Genomic DNA, 18,078 nt, shown 5'->3' with positions numbered 1-18,078 from the left:
TGAACGTTTTGCAATGCACGTAAATTAACCTCTTTTCATTGGTGTTTAATGCTGATATGACTTCATATTATGTGACCAAAAGTCAGCCTAATTAAACTAATGATAATTCAGCCATAATTAAACATAAACCGAGCCATAATTCAACTATAAATTAGCCAAACGAAACAATAAATCAGCCGTCATAAAACAATAACTCAGCCATTGTTAATAACGCTGTTAATAACTCTGCATGATGTTTGTTGATGTTTGCATGATGTGTGTGCTTGAAAACAATAAATCAGTGGTGATAAAACACAGTAACTCATCCGTAATTAAACTATAAATCAGCCAAAGAAACAATAACTAAGCCTTCATTACATTAATTTGTAGTCAGAAATACATAATGGCATAGCAAAGAACTTAAAAAGATAAAATTCCGATAGATTACATCTTCACCACTTCCTTCTGTCCCTAATAACGCTTATCGGTTCAAAATTACGTAAGAACGTGCCAATCTCTTTGATCCAGAAACATCGCTCACACATGTTGTCATCCTTAGTCATATCAATGTGCCACAAGCAGAGACATTGTCGCTCCACATGTGTTGCACATTGGCATCTGTAGAACGACGGAACATAAGCTGAAACGAACACGACCCTATTTTGACGGAACTCGTCAGAATGCCACAAACCCCATCCCCATTTCACAGATCGCACTAGTTTCCCTATCCTATGAACTGATTCTCTTGAAATACCAGCAAAATACTGCCCATCACAACAAAAGATTGCTCAGTCATTGCATGTGTATACACAACACGCTCATATCCTGCATCTGCTGCACGTTTCATGAGAGAAATCCATTCTTCTTTAAGGCCGAATGAGAAGAAGAACTGTACACCCTTTATATAAAGTGTGCTTGGATTTCCCTCAGCGTAGCAAGATTTCAACAACGAAGAAGGCATATTGAGTTCCCAGGGAACTGATAACACATCGTAAAAATGGTATACACCACGCCGCTTTGCTAACGCCTTCATCGACTTGGACGATGCTTTGAGGCCATAGAGATCTTGGAAGGAGTTACGGGCCACACGTTCAACTACCAACGCCTGAATTTCTTCAGGCAATTCAAGAAGAGGAAAATATTTCATTTACTGTGAAATTGATTTAGAGAGAGAGCAATTGTGTAAAAAATAGAGAGTTAACATATAATTGTTCGAGAAGTGCCTTATTAATTGACAGTAAAACGGTTTTCATATCGCGTCAATTCTTATTTTGGGCGGGAAGTTATTCCATAACTCAGCTGTAATATAAATTCATTCAATAAATCAGCCGTCTGAAAACAAAAACCTAGCCGTAATACAAAAACATGAAAATTCCTAATCCAGCCGTAACACATTTACATGAAAACAAAAACACCGCCGTAATATAAAAACATGAAAATACCTAATCCAGCCGTAATACATTTACATGAAAACAAAAACACAGGCGTAATACAAAACTTGAATATCCCTAATCCAGCCGTAATACCAAAAACATTAAAACAAAAACCCAATCGTAATACAAAAACATGAAAATCCCTACAACACTTGCTTACATCGGAAGGGTTTTCGCATTATGTCCACTTTGTCTACATCGAGAACATGTGTGTTCTTTCCTAGGACGTTTGTTTTGAAGTGCAACTTCTAAAGCAGATTTCATCCTNNAGTCAGCCGGCATGACCGATTCAGCGTATGCGCTCACCAAATATGCACTGTTATAGTAAGGACTGCACAGGGATATACGACAAACATTGTTGTACTCCACAGCTGTGATTGCGTGCACACATGGTAATTTCTCGCGTTCAAAACGCTGACATGTGCACTTTCGGTCTACCAAATTAACAACATTCAAAGACTCGCTAGAAGATCCATATTTAACTTCAGTGTGATGTTCATCAATCCTTTGGACCGTCAACTCTCTGGCGGCAGTTACATGACCCTATTAACAAAAAAAAGAATAAATATGAAACGACTGACTTGTTACATATTACGGCTGATTTAAGAACTACAAAGGCTGACTTAAGAATTTTATGAAATGACTGACTTATTACATATTACGGCTGATTTAAGAATTACAAAGTCTGATTTAAGAATTTTATGCATTTTAAAGACATGCTTATTTTTACTGTTACGACTGACTTACATGTTGTAGTTTCTCGACACCACGCGTAAGCGTCGTTGGCTGCGACCTGGCATCCTCTCTCCGTTCAGCAAACCATCTGGTCATCATAACCCGTATCGATTCTAATATTCGAACAATGTTTAGACCTCTAACATTCGACAATGCTCTGTTCATTGATTCTGCTATGTTTTTAGTCATTAAATTGTACCTCTCGCCCGGGAAATGAACACGCGTCCACAGTTGGACATCAGGTCTTTGGAGGTAGCCGTGGAGTGCAGGATTAATCGCTTCAATCTCCTCGAAAATCGCAGTAAAGTCAGACATCCTAAAACATCTTGCCGCTTTCTTCACCAGACGGAATGCATCTTTTCCTTTGTACCGTCCCAATATGTTCTTATATAAATGGTAGGTGCATATTCCCCGAGCAGCTAACGGATACACATTTCTAATTGCTTTCCCTATCGAGTTATGCCTATCCGAGATTATCGTAAGACCCTCATCGTCAGGAATCAGAAGTATTAGTTGCGTAAAAAACCAATGCCACGAATCATCATTTTATGTGTCAACCACTGCGAAGGCTATTGGAAAAATCTGAAAGTTACCGTCCTGAGCTAGTGCTGTGAGTAGCGTCCCTTTGTATTTACCATTGAGAAACGTACCATCGACTACAACAACTTTGCGCATGAAAGGAAACCCATTTACGCTCGCACCAAAGGCAAGAAACACATACATGAATCTTCCAAGCTCATCGATTTGAAGACGTGTAACTGTTCTCGGATTTGCCCTTCTTATCATGTATAAGTAAGAAGGCAAGCTTTCAAACCCACACTCAGGTGTTCGCTCATCGATTTCCCTTGCAAATTTCAGCGTCCGATGTGATTTCCAATAATCCATCTGGTCACATGAAAAAACGATCCTCATAACTCAGCCGCATCTAACATTATAGTAACCCAGCCGCATTGTATGAATATGTCAGCTGCTACATTTGATATTACTCAGCCGTATTGTATGAATATGTCAGCTGCTACATTTTATATCAGCCACAACAAAGTAATTACCTTTATACCAAACTGCTTAGTGATAGCTATTCCGACACTCGTAGGGCGAACGGCCGGACAACCGTCGCCGAGAAAGTTATTGTACAACTCTCCTAAAATATCTGGTGTTGCTTGTCGAGATCGATTAGAACGCTCTGTCCAGGAACATGTATGCTTCGAATCGTAAAAACGAACATAAAACACCGGGGATTCTCCTTGGGTAGAAGCACGAACTCTCCAGAGACATCCATCAACCCAACACTTAACAACGTATGATGTCGGGGTTGATGTTTCTACATCAAAATCAAATTGATGCCTCACTGTAAGAAGTTTCAGTCGTCTCTCCAAATCGTCTTTACTCTCGTATCGTTGACCTACCGCAATGTCAATCGACGACATCTCCAACCTTAGAACCTCCAGATTCCCTTTAGATCTGCTCATCGAGAAGTTCTGATATCTCTTCTTGGGAGGTAGCGTTGGTGAATCTTCGTCTTCTGTAGGAGACTCACCGTATGAGCTGAAGTTATCATCTTCAGATGACAAACCGTCTGAATCGTCGAACATATCAAACCGGCTTTCAAATTCATCATCTTCTTCGTTTTCTTTGCCTATTTCATCTTCTCCGACTACGTCGTGTTTTTCTCCTTCCACATTACTAGAGCAGTCATTCTCATTGTCCTCTTGTTCCTTCTCCAAACTGCAACCATCGTAACTCCCACTGTAATTTTCGTCTCTGGACTCAACTAATGAAGCTTCTACTTCTGAGCTAAAGCTGAAAAATGTTTTACACTTCTCTCTTGCTCTGTTCTCCGTAATCTCTACACAGAGACGTAGTTGTTCGATTTTCTTTGGGCTTAGAAAACCTTGCAATTGTCGAGTATTGGACATTTAAACTGGTGGAGTGTCGTGCGCCATTGTTTTCAATGCTTTATTCGAGAGCATGTAGCTAAGCTAAATATGATCCCTCAAATCATTCAATCCGTAATCATTGAGAACAGTCTTTGCGAAATCTTTTGTCGATGTTGAATACATATCTGTTTTTCTTAATCCAGTTACCGGAAACAATTACTACCGGATCCATAACCAACTGAGAAAGATGAAAACGATAGATAAATAACATGCAGAAGAACATGAACAGTCTCATAAACCAACTTGTAAATTTCGTTCGTTAGTGATGACATGGCAAATCCGAGTTGATGACATGGCGGATTCCTTGCTCGTATCTTGGATTTTTTTACAAAACTCAGCCAACAAGTTAGTATTATCTTAGCCTTAAAGTAACAATAACTCAGCCGTCTCGCATTTAAATAACTCAGTCATGTCGTATTTAAATAACACTGCCAATTAACGATAGCTCAGTCATTATGAAATTAAAATTCAGCCGTAATTGTAGAGAACCAGCCATAAACAAAAATCAGCCATAATTAAAAGACAACCTAGAGTAAAACATAACCCAGGCGTAATAATGTCATAGCAAAGTACATTAAAAAGATAAGATTCTATGCAATACATCTTCACCACTCCCTTGTGTCCCTAATCACGCTCATCGGTTCAAACTCACGGAAGAAGAGCCCCACCTTTTTGATCCAGAAATAGCGGTTACACATTTTGTCACCCTTACTGTTTTCAATGAACCACAAGACCCAATCTCGCTCCAAAACAGGAACACATTGGCAACTATAGAACGAAGGAACAATGGTTGAAATGAACTCGTCCCTCTTTACCCGAAACTCGTCACCGTGAAGAGAACCCCATGCCCATTTTAGAGATTGAACTAGTATCCCGATCCTATCAACTGATTCTCTTGTAAAACGAGCAAAATACTCCTCATCACCCCAAAATTTGTTTCTAGTCATTGCGTATGTATACACAGCACGCTCATATCCTTCATCCGCTACAAGCTTCATGAAAGCAAGTCCTTCTTCCTGAAGGTTAAATGTGAAGACCCTTCATATAAAGTGTGCTTGGATTTCTCTCCTCGTAGCAAGTTTTCAACAACCCAGCAGGCATATTGAGTCCACAGGGAACAGATAATACATCGCAAAAATGGCATACACTACGCCGATATGCTAACGCCTTGATCAGCTTGCACGATGCTCTGAGGCCATAGAGATCTTGGAAGGAGTTACCGGCCACACGTTCAACCACTAACGTCTGAATCTCTTCAGGCAATTCAAGAATCGAGAAATAATCCATTAATGTAACGTTAATATAACTAAGCAATGATGGTTGATATAACTCAGCCATGTTGGTTAATATAACATCGAGGCCTTCATAGAGATCGAGACGGTAGTACTTTATTATTTAACTCAGAATATAACTCAGCCGTTAATATTAACGGGACATGTGAGTGTGGAAAATATGTCAAAAGTGTGGAAAATACGGCTAAGAACTAATATCGAGGCCTTTTATTACTTTAGTATTTAAAAACTGATTGAAACGTTTAATGGGATGTTTCGTCTTTCTTGATTTGACCGTGTTGATAATTAATTGTGGCGCTTCAGAAGTGTGGAAAATACGGCTCAAAACTAATATCGAGGCCTTATAACATCGAGACGATAATACTTTATTATTTTCAAAGTTTGATAAGACTTTGCATTAACGATAACCCAGACATAAATTAACAATAACTCAGCCGTAAATTAAACGATAAATCCAACATAATTAAATGATAATTCAGCCGTAAATTAACGATACCTCAGCCGTAAATTAACGATAACTCAGCCGTAAATGAAACGATAACTCCAACATAATTAAATGATAATTAAAAGACTACATTTTTATTTCTCCCAACAATGACTAATTCATATAACACTTCACCCTAAGACACTCGATAAGTGGTACGATCTCACTTATGCCGTTCTTCGTATCAGCTAAGTCTGCTTTTATGTCGGCCAAATCTTTCTCCATCGTCGCCACTTTGTTTGCCACAACTACAAACTCTTCATCATGTGCTTCATCAAGCCATTTGAAAACATGGTTTTCACCCGAAATTGCTCCACAACGATAAAACCTTCTTCCCGGATTCCTTGCGGTATTTGATGTTAACACAACAGTAGCAGCTCTACAGTCGCACCTCCTTGGGATTCCACTCCCTAGATCCATCGAATTCTACTTCACAACACACAAAAATAATTGAAACTATACCAAGGCGAAACACACAAAATGCTCAAGTAAAAAAAAAGTATATGATCTCGGATTTGACGAAAGAGACTTACAGTTAATCCTCTCTTCTGAAGAACCCTAATTTTCAAATTTGGGGATTTTTGGAATGAGCCTCGCGATTTTAACTTCTGTGACCAAACATGTCGACGTTTTCTCTTTAAACGAAACGGAGCGTTTTGATGAAGAAGATATATAGATAGATAAAGAAGATGAAGAAAAATATGAACAAACACAAACATAGTTGTAAAGTAGTTCATTAGCAGTGACATGGCAAATCCGAGTTGATGACATGGCATATGACATGGAAAATCAGTTAATCAGCCGACAAACGAATATATAAATCAGCCTACGTAAATCAGCCCTCGTGTACAATGTATGTCAGCCGAACCGTGGATACTATTTCAGTAATTAATCTTTTGATCCGAAATCAGCCGTAATTAGGATGAAAAACCATAAATCAACTGTATCGTCACATAAATCAACCGTCAAACAAATGCTATTCTAGTAATTAATCTTTCGCTAATAAGTCAGTCGTAAACAAGCTGAGTTTAATGTTAATCCATCATATTACAGCTTATTAAATATAAACTTAGCCGTAACAACATCCACTTAGTCAGCCGTCAATTAAATAACTCAGCCTGTCGATATTCATTAACTCAGTCGTGGAAACATAACTCAGCCATGTCTTAACTACAACTCAGCCGAATAATCCAGCAATCAAACCGCCGATGTATAAGTTAGCCATAACTTGTGTATGTAAGCCAGCCGTTATCCCATAAATCAGCCACATTCCTGTAAATCAACCGTACCGGGTGGCTGACTTATGTTCTTAAATCAGCCTTTTCATCTTAAGTCAGCCGTGTTTATTAATTCAGCTGACACGTAGAAATAAATCAGCCGTAACGATGTATGGAGTGATTTACTGCTGACTTAATGAAAACACGGAACCGAATTCCTACGTGGCGCCAGGTTTTTGCTTACGTGGCAGCGAAAAATAATGGCTTTCTTGTAAATATGATTTTTCTGATAAGGTAAAAAAAGGGCACGCTTGGTATTTAAAAAATGCCAGTAATAAAAAAAAAATTTGTATGATTTTAGTCAATTGTCCTAAAATATTGTATATTTGAGTAAACTTCCCTTATTAGATCAGCTAGTAACTCTAGATAATAAGTGGACAGAAAATTTGTAAATCTTTCAATCCTAATCTAATTTTTAAGTTCCAACTCAAAAGCTCCAAATAACTATACTCTTAAAACCATGATTCGTCAGCATCTATTTAATTCTTTATTTTTGAATTTAAGAAATTTTAGGCTGAAACTCATAATTTTTTTAAGTTATAATTTATGAATTATAACAGATTGATAAACCATCTCTTCGCATCTGATGAAATTCCAACATTACACATTTATCCTGAAGGAGAAAGACTTTACCATTAAAACTAGAAAGCTTCAGGTAATATATTTAGCTTTTGAGAAGTCTATAGAAAAAAAGAGAAAGTCTATAAATATTTATATATATATCGAATAAAAAAGAGAAGTCTATATATATATCGAATTATAGTTAATACACTATAACACTAAATATGATATAGATAAAGAAATTTTGAATTAGGGGCAAAAGTTATATAAATAAATCCTAAATATTTTTGTCGTCTAAAATTAAAATAAAAAGCGACTAGGACATAATATTTTTCGTCGTTTTATTACCACACGAATTCATATTGCATGTGTTATTCGATACACAAAAATAACGATCCAATAAAAACCCGAATTCACAAAAAGGAAAGACATGGAAACACAAAGAAGACCTTTCATTTGATGGCATCCGCTATTGTAAAATAAGAATAAAAGCGACCTTCTCTTTTGTCACACTTTTAACGATAGGCCGAATAATTGACTTAACTTTACTGACACCATCAAGAACTTAAGAGATTCGAATCTTGTTTAACGCAAGTTGTGGATTAGCCACAATGGTGCGTTATACGTTGGCTAATCTCTTGGTGTCTTGATTGCTCGAAAGAGTAATGAATTTTTTAAAACTATCTCTACACTAGTGATGTAAATATCAATCCAATCTTGTAGTTATTGGAGATCATATGCAATCAATGTTGGAGAAGTTTGTTTGGGTTTATTGCTAAGATGTATTACATGCTTAAACTATCTACCACTAGTTGATATATCGGGCCTTTCACGTTAACATGTTGAAATCGTATCATAAAGACGAAAAAACTCGAGCATTATGAAGACATCGCTGCATGCATAAGGTCCACACATTCTACCACAATGATTTAGTGATCGATCAAGATAACAAGAGTCCGAGGCTTGACCTTGTGGTAACATAAAAGGACCATAAAAGTAACTACTCGGTTCAGATATAGAATAAGCCGGTTCAGTCACACAAAGAACACATTCCTCTTAGTGTCTAATCATATGACTCTACTAGAAGAACAAAGAGAAAAAAAACACTAAACGAACGAAAGATCAGAACCGAGTAGTTACTTGAGCGAAAAGCGCCTTAAAGTCCTTTGTTGGAGTGCCTGTTCCTTCCGGCTTTGAGGCCAGATCAAGTGCTTTGAATCTCGCCTCCTCAAGCTGCAACGCCTGAATGCAGACTTCTGCAACATCAGCCCTTGCAATTGTTCTTGTCTCAGTCTCAAGAAGCTCGTCATCTTTTCCCACAAGTAACTCTCGAATGTCACCTTCCTTGTCCTGCAAACCACCCGCCCTGTTTTCAGGAGGAACATTGTAGAATGAGATTCCGCCATTCCAATCCGAATCATATGCAAGCCCTAACTTAAAAAAAAAAACCTGATGATGGTGTATGGAATACCGGAATCAGCCAAGTACTGCTCTGCTTTCCTCTTCCAGACCTATGATTAGCGGAATGATGCTTAAAGATTGTTAAACATTTGAAACTCATTGTCTCTGTTCAAGAAAGCAAAGAAAGAGAGCGATCACCAGAATGTTGGCATTGCCAATATTATTCAAGGGGTGGTTAATGTTTGTTCCTCCCATCGACCCGACCAAAACAATCTGCTTAACTCCTGCTGCCTTAGCTGTTTCAAGAAAGACAGAGATGATCATCAACACTTTGGCTATAAACACAAACAGAAAACTCAAAAGAGATGAATATACAAACCAGCATCTATCTGATTCTTCTGACCAATCCAATCAACCTGAAAAAAAGATATAAGGAATAAACTATTGTATAAAAGCTGCGAATTAAACTCAATAATACTAGAAAAGATAGAGAGAAAACTTGATTAAAGTAAACACCCGTTTTAGATTAGCTTACAAACACTTAGACCCGTATTTATTTGCTAAAAAACAATATTTCTTTTATGTCCTAGGAGGTTCTCTTAACCCAAAATATAGTACTGTTTCGCCGGAATTTTTTTATTGGTGCACCTAGATTTAAGTATAACAAAATCCAAGCCATAATGTAGTCACACCTGTTCAGGATAAGCTCCTTCATCAAAGTAAAACTCAGGTCTCCCTCCTTTGCTAGGATCAAAACCAGGTTTCATCTGCGGCACAACGCTCGTAAGAATGACCAAAGCATCAATCCCTTGAACAGCGGAGCAATGGCTGAAGGATCTTGGATGTCTCCGATGAACGCCTCATCCTCTCCACCGATCTTCTCCTTGCTCTCTTTCGTCCTCACTAAACCTTTCGCCACAAACTCATCCGACCTCTCTTTCTAACTTCTTGTACACAATTTGACCTGCCATGTTGTTTCAACACAAACTCATCACACCACTGAACAGTCTGAGAGATAGAGGTGAGAGAGAGACAGAACCTGTTCTTCCACCGGCACCGGTAACGAGTAAGGTGAGAGGTTCAGTTGTTGCGGCGCTGGAAACAATGACGAATAATTTTTTGAGCTTTCCGTTAGACTTTCTCCGATCATCCAAAACAAGCGAGCACAATTGGAGAGATGACGAAGAAGAAGACGGAAGTGAGGAGCGAGGAACTGAGACAAACGGTGAATGTACAGCTCTAGCTCTGGGTTTGTAACTGTTGGAGGAAGTAGTGGACGGAAGAATGTAGTCGTCGCCATTTGAGTGGAGTTTGGTTGACGGTGACGAGAGAGTGAGTGAGAGACACACCTTAGAGCATGTTTATTGCAGGTCTTTTAAGTTAGGGTTCTTAGCGTAATATAAGATACAATCTCTTAGTTTTTAACTAAAAAAGCTAAGAGACGTCTCTTATATCATTTTCACCATATTTTCACCACGTCACCTTTTAACTTTTGAATTAATGTTTTTTATTCCCATGCAAGCTCGAAACGGGCCTGATTTTAACAAGGGCCCAGGACAATCTATTAAAAAGTGCGATTTCATGTATTAATATTTAGCCCGATGGTATTTCTTTTGCCAAAAATATAATCAAAATTTATTAAAACGATTGAAACTGAATTCACCATCACTATATGAAGGTCGTGATTACTCCATGCTAATTGATCCATATTTGTATGCAATGTGTTATGTTTAATAAAAAAATTATTAAACATTCTCTGAAATTCATAAATATGAAAGGAGAAAAACATGTCATTATATTTGTATAGACACTGCCTTCACCAAAATAGTACTATATAAATTGTAAACACCAAAGTCTGATATGTTTTCATACATTCTATGGTTTATTATATAAGGACATTGAATTTCACATGCAGGAGTGTGTGGGAGACTGCTTCATATATTTCTTCCTCGTTAAATCATCCTTGTCTTAAAAATATATATATCTTTCTTTTCCTATATCCATTTGCATAACATCTCCTTTAGATTTTCTTATTTAATATTTATTTATTAATTAACTCATAATAATAATAATAATAATAATAATAAGAGGCAGATGCTATTTACAAAATAAAAAAAAGCAGAGATTATTACAAAAGAGAAACTATAACAATCAATTCTCTGCCGGAATCTTCCAAATAAGGAAATGCGTGTCGATTACGCTATAACCGGAGTTTCAACGGCAAGCTTCCCGGAGTACCTAACTTTATTAGGCTTAGCCTCAGATTCCCAGAGCTCAGGCAAAGCCTCTTTCAGGTTATGAATGTTCTCTACCGCGTAATCTGCAAACTTCACTCTCTGCGAAGTCCCCACCTATTCATAGTTCAAATAACCCATTAATCTCGACCGTTCACTCTCCATGGTTGAATTCTATAGAGGAATAAACGTTTTAATTAACTCACCAGAACGGTACTTAGACCGACGCGTTTACCGGCTTGAATGTTTCGAACACTGTCTTCGAAGAACAACTACAAGACAAAAAATGTTATCAATGCTTTACTCTTTTAAAGTTCAAAAAAAAAAAACTACAAGACAAAAAAAACGGTTAATGTCTGAGTAGACAAACGGGTCTCAACAAGATTCAAAGCTTGACCACTCACGGTTCTTTTAGGGTCAATGTTGGCGATTTCAATAGCCTTTACTATGGCGGTTTGAGACGGTTTGCAGACAATTGGTGTTTTAGGCAAACCGGAGAGTGGATGTTCATGATCAGACGATAAGTATGTGATGATGTCGAAGATCTCATCGTTGCCATGAATGTTATCGCGGTTGGTAGAGTTCAATGATTCAAAACAAACTATTCCTTCGAAACAGTCCTCTAGCCCTAGCCTCTCCAGGGCTCTAGCTGCGTGTAACTTATCAGCGTTCGTGAATATCTGCAAAATTGTGACAGATTCATATAATCAATACGTTTTAACTTTTGTAGGCATGATTAGATGTAGAAGAAACATTACGATCTTGCGAAGAGGAACGCTAAGTAAAAGAGTTCTTAAAATGGGATCTGGTTTGATGTTATCATAAGGTAGCCTCCCGTGCACGTAACTGCTCAAAACAATTACGATAAATTTTAGAATCAATATATGATTTGTTATATTATTGATAGAGCTTATGTATATATATATACCTGTGATACTCGTCATAGTCGAAGTCATAACCTATGGCCTGAAAATGATTATGGTCAAACATGATCAAGAATCAACCTATGGGATAATTAAAGTGGTTTCATTGAAGTAAAAGAGAGAAGCAAGGTTTACTCGGAGACCGGCCATGGTAGTTCCATAATTCTTGTAAAGTGAATTAGACAACTCTAAGATCTTACTCTTGTCGATTCCAAGTTTCTCCACCATGTAATCTACCAAAAAGGTCAATCCCAAAGCCTCAATACTCGTATGACTTGTGGCACAAGAAATTTATATGGAAAGAAGAAAGTCACCTTTGATGTTCTGTCCACATTCTCTAGCAATCCCAGAGCTCAATGGATAAAGGGTATCATCAAGATCTGCAAAATTCACACAAAATATTACACATTTTCGAGAAAAGAAAAACAGAGTAATTTTCTTGAGGAAAAAACAAAAACAGAGGAATTTGCCTCTTACCAAATAAAAGAGTGTCATATTTGGGATACTCAATCTCCATTTTAAGTTGATGAGTCGCTGATTTTACTCACTCCTCTAGAACCTTTATAACAGGGAATCTTTATTCAGTGACATCATGCTTATTCAAGAAGGGGAGGAAAAAGAGATTCAGACAAAAATGATGGGAGTAAAACAGCCAAAGTCTTCAAGTTTAACTCTCAATGGGTTTGGGGATTATGTTTTGATTGACTGGTTTCAGTTTCACACATATTAAATCAAAACATGATTGGAACGTTTAAATAAAGCAAAAGAATGAAAGAATAATATATTTCACGAGAAGTTAAAAACATTAGGAAACAAAATGATATGTTTTGACTCAGGAAAATAAAGAAAGAGAAATAGTCAAAACGTAACGAAATAGTAAAACTAAAACTAAAGTTTTTAGCCAAAAAAAAAACTAAAGTTGTCTCATATATATAGTGGCGTGGTTAAGAACTTATGTATATCAATTAACAAAGGCTAGTCACAATGTAGTTCTTTCATATGGACGATGAAGAGAAATAGAAACAATAATTACTCTTGAATGCATATAACCTGTTGTTTCCTAAAATGTAGAAAAGAACATATCAAAGAGAAGGGAAGAAGCATATATATTATCGGACCTGATGCAAGTGAGACACAGCTAATGAAAACGCAGATGACAAATGGTGAGAGCCAAACAAGGCAGTTAGGCAGAAGAAAGGGAAGGGGAAAGATTAGAGGCAACATGCTTTATATAGAGGAGAAAGCCAAACGCGGTTTTCGACTTTTTCACGTCCATAATATGTTACGTGCTTCCCATTTCTTATTTTTCTTTTAAGTTACAGAATGCTTCTCATTTTTGTATTTCTCATAATTTCTGTAATATAAACTACTAATTTTATATATACAGTTACGTAACGTGTTCAATTTGAAACGAAAATTTCTTTGCTTCAGCCGGAACTAGACGATACCTTTTGACTATACAAAATTAGCTTATCATCTTATTTTCAACTATTATATACATACTTTATCTAATAGTATGTAATAAGCAAAAGTTACAGTTCAAGCCGAACACTGAACCTCAAATACCTACCTTTAAATTATCGGTTCGTCGCTGGCTTGATGCCATCATAAATTATTCTCAGAAATGTATTTCTGAAATTTATATCCTAAATGTTTAGTCGTATCAGTATATCTTTAAAAGAATAGTTGGAGAAAGTAACAACAGAATTACAAATTTTAAAAGGCAATAGGTACTTTAGTTTACGATCTTGCTTCTTGCGACTAGTACTTAACAACTTTTACTATACTTTATTTGATTGTTTATATGAATTGAGAACAGTAACACAGCTATAAAGTATATACTCCATCGGAATCATGTGTGTGGTGGTGTAGATACAGCTAGCTATTGATCAACGACCAAAATTGAACAAAAGAAACATGTGATGATTGATGAGAGACCAATACAAAAAAAATTAAGGCGATGAGCTGTCATCTTCGCATTCTCTATTATTCTTGATTAATATTTGTGTGTGTTTGTTATCTAACAAACGCTTCAATAATTGATCAACAAAGCAATCAAAATATAATTGATCAATAAGAAGACTTGTACCACACGGTTTTGTTTCCTATGATAAGTTATTTTTATAGAACTCGGATAGTACAAATAACATTCATCACTCACTCCCAATTAGTTATTGTTTTGACTTTCCGGTATACTAGTAATCATTCTCTTACAAATCAATATAGTTTAGGCACCATTAATATCTAACTTTTAGGATATCCATATTTCAAAACTTGAATATATCAGTTCTGTGAAATGAAAATAAGATTTTAATTTTTTTTATATTATACATTTTATGAACATTAAAATATAAATTTAACTTTTTCGATTTTTAAACGTTTTATACTACATTTTATTATTTATTTCTTATGTAAAAATTTGATCTGAATCCAAATATAGAAATATCTGAAATCTAGATAATTGAACATGAATGTCACGGATTCAGTTTTAAATTGTTGTAACTTGTAACATAGTACCAATTTTATGTTTCAAAATATCCTGTCAGTTTTTTTCACTACTAATATGTAAACCATCTAGCTACAACTTATCATTACATAGTTTTGGTGACACACGTGGCGTGTGGAACGAGTTAATTCATTTCCATTGTTATCATAACTCACAAGTTCATGAATACGTGTATGTGTAATTACGCTTCTCGAAAATGACCATTGTGTTCCTTTCGCATCAATAATTTCTTTCCTTCCTTTACAATGGCGACTTGTGTAACTTCTACGTGATTGATGAAAAGGAAAAAAAGAAAGAGAAGAAATGCATACACACTTCTTCATATTAGAAAGTACGATTACAAAGCTATGATTACGTACATGTGTGATTACGCTTCTCGAATATGACCATTGTGTCGCTTTCAAATCATTAATTTCATAATTTTTACAGAATCAAAATCTTGCAAGTTGGAGAACAGAGTTGCAAAGGGTTATTTCTTATCGATCATCAACACAATCAAAGTATATGGTTTTAGGTTTTTAGCTAGCATACCCTAATAAAGAAAAACCATATATATGGTTGATCAGGAGAACAGATAGCCAGATAGGAGTAGCCATTTGGATATTAGTTCCAATTCGGTTTTGAGTTCAGTTTCTTGGTTCTGTTATGGTCTTATCTATATTCAAATTGAGTTCGGTTAACAATAATAATTCGGTGAGTTTTAGTTTGATTTCATGTACTTTTAGATTTTATATCAAAATAAACGTAGAATTGAGTATTTGAAACACAAAGCCCAACTGGACTTTCATCAAGAAAGGACCCAAAATATTGACTCGAGGTTGATTATATTCATGGTGAAGGTGCAATGAAAGTTTGACCAAGCACCTTTCTTGAGATACTAGTGATACAACAGTGTTTTTATGTTCTTACTATTATCTGTATCCTGTTTACAAACATTTCAAAAAAAAAACCTCTCTAATCACTTTGAAATGAAGGTTTTATTGTTCACAAGAATAAAAATGATAAGAGACTACATAATCAAAATAGCTCTCTGTACACATCTTCATTTATGTTTTTGAGTCTAAAACCATTTTGTCACAGCATTAGCGTTGAGAAGTATTGCTCGAATTCTTGATCGATCGTAGGCTTCTTTGTGCCATGCCGAGTAGAATCTGCACCCACGAAACAAAGTTAGTGAGTACCCGGTTCAGAAAACCGGTATGGAGAAAACCAAAACCAGTTTTCACCTTGGTCAACAGTCCATCTCCCAGAGGACAGAACAAATTTAGCAGTGTTACTACATCCTTTAGCTTCTTCTTCTCCTTCATCAAGATAGATAATGTTTTCAATGTCTTTGTCTGAAAAATCCTCTAGGTTTTGGGCGCCATAGATGAAATCGAGATGGCTTTTGAAAGAGATCATCTTGTCTTCACTACACGATCCAGATGATTCCTCTTTCATCTCCACCTCATTTTCACATTCCATAAAAGTCGAGTTCACACAAGACACTGAATAGTCTGAATCAAGCTCTGATCTCCCATTGTTACTGTCGGAAAAAGCGGCATTGTCAAAACAAGCATGCTTCGACAGAGGTAATAATGATAACTCTGATTGATCTGTCTGAAACTTCCTCTTCTTGCTCATCTCAACCGCTTCCATATTCAACACATGTTTACTACTGATCATGTCATGAAAACTGCAAGAAACCAAACAACAACAAATAATCAAAATATAAGAATTTCATTATAAATATAAATATTTAGTGGATCTTAATCACCAATATTGAATCGAGTTCTTGTTAACCACTGTACTCTGTCACAAATCCGAAAATGGTAAATATACTTAACATTTTTACCAAAAAAAAAAAAATATATATATATATATATATATATATATATATATATATATATATATATATATATATATATATATATCTATATTGAATCGAGTTCTTGTTACCCACTGTACTCTGTCACAAAGCCGAAAATGGTAAATATACTTAACATTTTTACCAAAAAAAAAAAAAAAAAATATATATATATATATATATATATTGAATCGAGTTTACTGATCTTGAACTTGATAAGGGTTTAGAGAAAAATCTCTAAATCACATTTATAAAAATAAAGCTAACAGACGGCAATGCTCTCAATCACAACAGTTCACATGAATACATTCAGTGATACAAGTTATAAATCATTAAGTTCTTGAAGAACTGAGAAGAGGAAGATATTTGATCTCTAAATTACAGACTAGTTTAATAATTAATAGTAAGATTATATAATACATAGAGATCTAATATCTGGAAAGCTCAAAGTAGGAAGTAATACCTGAGGCTCGCATATTCATGTGACAAAACAATAAGAGAAAAAGATTCAGAAACCAAGACCTGTTAACCTCAGATTTCTTCTTGTTAACACTACCTCTTCAGGCATAGATCGCTTAAAGAGTTTTTTGCCTCGTTAATTTTTTAAAGTGACGAAATAAATTGCTCTTTCCCCTTTCGGAGGTTCGTAATATCTCGAACTGGAAACTTTTTTAATATTAATGTCATAAATAACTCCAAACTTCACGCAGGTGCGTGTCTTCTACATAGATAATATAAACCGTCGATTCCGTTTATACGGTGTTTGATTCCGCGCGTGTACTATACCCTAAGAGAAGAATCCAGGCGCCGGAGAGGTGGCCCATCTCTTTTCACGGGATCGGGGATCCTTTCTTTTTAACTTTTTCCATACGGTTTTGTAATTTTTCTTTTACAATTGGCCCATAACGATCTTAACGGGCTTTGGATAATGTCTAAATACTTTTATAAAATTGTTCAAGTAAATGTTCTTTTTCTAAATACCACATACAACTTGTTTTTGTAAAGAACTTCATCCATCAAATATGCAGGGAAAACGGCTTATTTATGCCCGCAATACGAAGCCAGGGAAAATACATATCCAAACAATATTAACGTACCAAAATATTCCTAAACTAAATAGAAATTTGAATTGCATACATAAACTCATAATAAATAGCTAAAACATGTCTCGTAACTGACACGTGTCAGTCCATTTTAAAATATATTGATTTATTTTTTTAAATTATTATCTTTTACTTTTTATCATTTTATTTGTTTGTAAAGTGCCACAAATAATTAAAATCATCAAATTGGCCTTATTTATAATTTCAAAATTGGAAATAAATTTTAATATATGGTGATATATAAAATAGAAATATTTTTTATCAAATAAAATAGATTTAATAATATAAATATATTATTTTTATTATGATTTCATATTGTAATATTTGATACAAAAAATTTAAATAAATAGAAAACAACATAAAAACA

The 18,078-nt window shown here is 35.6% G+C and overlaps 3 protein-coding genes and 1 pseudogene across 4 annotated transcripts; all 4 read right to left on the bottom strand.

Moving 5' to 3' along the window:
* Positions 1-1,568: 1,568 nt before the first annotated feature.
* On the bottom strand, positions 1,569-4,063 carry LOC106337968. The gene is made up of 6 exons (XM_013777052.1): positions 3,784-4,063; positions 3,197-3,723; positions 2,741-3,032; positions 2,347-2,596; positions 2,160-2,235; positions 1,569-1,955 (listed from the first exon to the last, which is right to left on the bottom strand). Exons 1-6 carry the CDS (start codon positions 4,061-4,063, stop codon positions 1,569-1,571), a joined length of 1,812 nt encoding a protein of 603 aa, XP_013632506.1.
* Positions 4,064-8,820: 4,757 nt separating this feature from the next.
* Positions 8,821-10,399, bottom strand: LOC106337967 (annotated as a pseudogene).
* Positions 10,400-11,159: 760 nt separating this feature from the next.
* Positions 11,160-13,605, bottom strand: LOC106339580 (uncharacterized protein C24B11.05-like). 2 transcript variants are annotated; one of them, XM_013778414.1, is made up of 9 exons: positions 13,375-13,605; positions 12,734-12,815; positions 12,571-12,636; positions 12,392-12,489; positions 12,262-12,299; positions 12,092-12,179; positions 11,738-12,013; positions 11,540-11,605; positions 11,160-11,450 (listed from the first exon to the last, which is right to left on the bottom strand). In XM_013778414.1, exons 2-9 carry the CDS (start codon positions 12,771-12,773, stop codon positions 11,295-11,297), a joined length of 828 nt encoding a protein of 275 aa, XP_013633868.1. In that variant the 5' UTR covers positions 12,774-12,815; positions 13,375-13,605; the 3' UTR covers positions 11,160-11,294. The 2 variants fall into 2 exon arrangements, with proteins under 2 accessions (XP_013633868.1, XP_013633869.1); XM_013778415.1 differs by lacking the exon at positions 13,375-13,605 and having other exon boundaries at positions 12,734-13,065.
* Positions 13,606-15,643: 2,038 nt separating this feature from the next.
* LOC106337966 lies at positions 15,644-17,432 on the bottom strand. The gene is made up of 4 exons (XM_013777051.1): positions 17,395-17,432; positions 17,131-17,166; positions 15,989-16,437; positions 15,644-15,913 (listed from the first exon to the last, which is right to left on the bottom strand). Exons 1-4 carry the CDS (start codon positions 17,430-17,432, stop codon positions 15,837-15,839), a joined length of 600 nt encoding a protein of 199 aa, XP_013632505.1. The 3' UTR covers positions 15,644-15,836.
* Between the last annotated feature and the right edge of the window lie 646 nt (positions 17,433-18,078).

The sequence above is a fragment of the Brassica oleracea genome, chromosome C4, assembly GCF_000695525.1.
Source record: "Brassica oleracea var. oleracea cultivar TO1000 chromosome C4, BOL, whole genome shotgun sequence".
Classification (NCBI taxonomy): domain Eukaryota; kingdom Viridiplantae; phylum Streptophyta; class Magnoliopsida; order Brassicales; family Brassicaceae; genus Brassica; species Brassica oleracea.
Note: the sequence above shows the minus strand (reverse complement) of the source record. Positions and strands in the feature narration are given on the sequence as shown.

What these genes read in the sequence shown, in the direction of transcription:
- LOC106339580 (XM_013778414.1), bottom strand. Translation starts at nt 12,773, where the DNA reads ATGGAGATTGAGTATCCCAAATATGACACTCTTTTATTTG. An exon ending in ATATGACACTCTTTTATTTG is followed by an intron (nt 12,637 to 12,733) that starts GTAAGAGGCAAA and finishes TGAATTTTGCAG; the next exon opens with ATCTTGATGATACCCTTTAT. An exon ending in GACTATGACGAGTATCACAG is followed by an intron (nt 12,180 to 12,261) that starts GTATATATATAT and finishes TGTTTTGAGCAG; the next exon opens with TTACGTGCACGGGAGGCTAC.
- LOC106337966 (XM_013777051.1), bottom strand. Translation starts at nt 17,432, where the DNA reads ATGGGCCACCTCTCCGGCGCCTGGATTCTTCTCTTAGG. An exon ending in GCCTGGATTCTTCTCTTAGG is followed by an intron (nt 17,167 to 17,394) that starts GTATAGTACACG and finishes CTATGCCTGAAG; the next exon opens with AGGTAGTGTTAACAAGAAGA. An exon ending in GAGATGGACTGTTGACCAAG is followed by an intron (nt 15,914 to 15,988) that starts GTGAAAACTGGT and finishes TCGTGGGTGCAG; the next exon opens with ATTCTACTCGGCATGGCACA.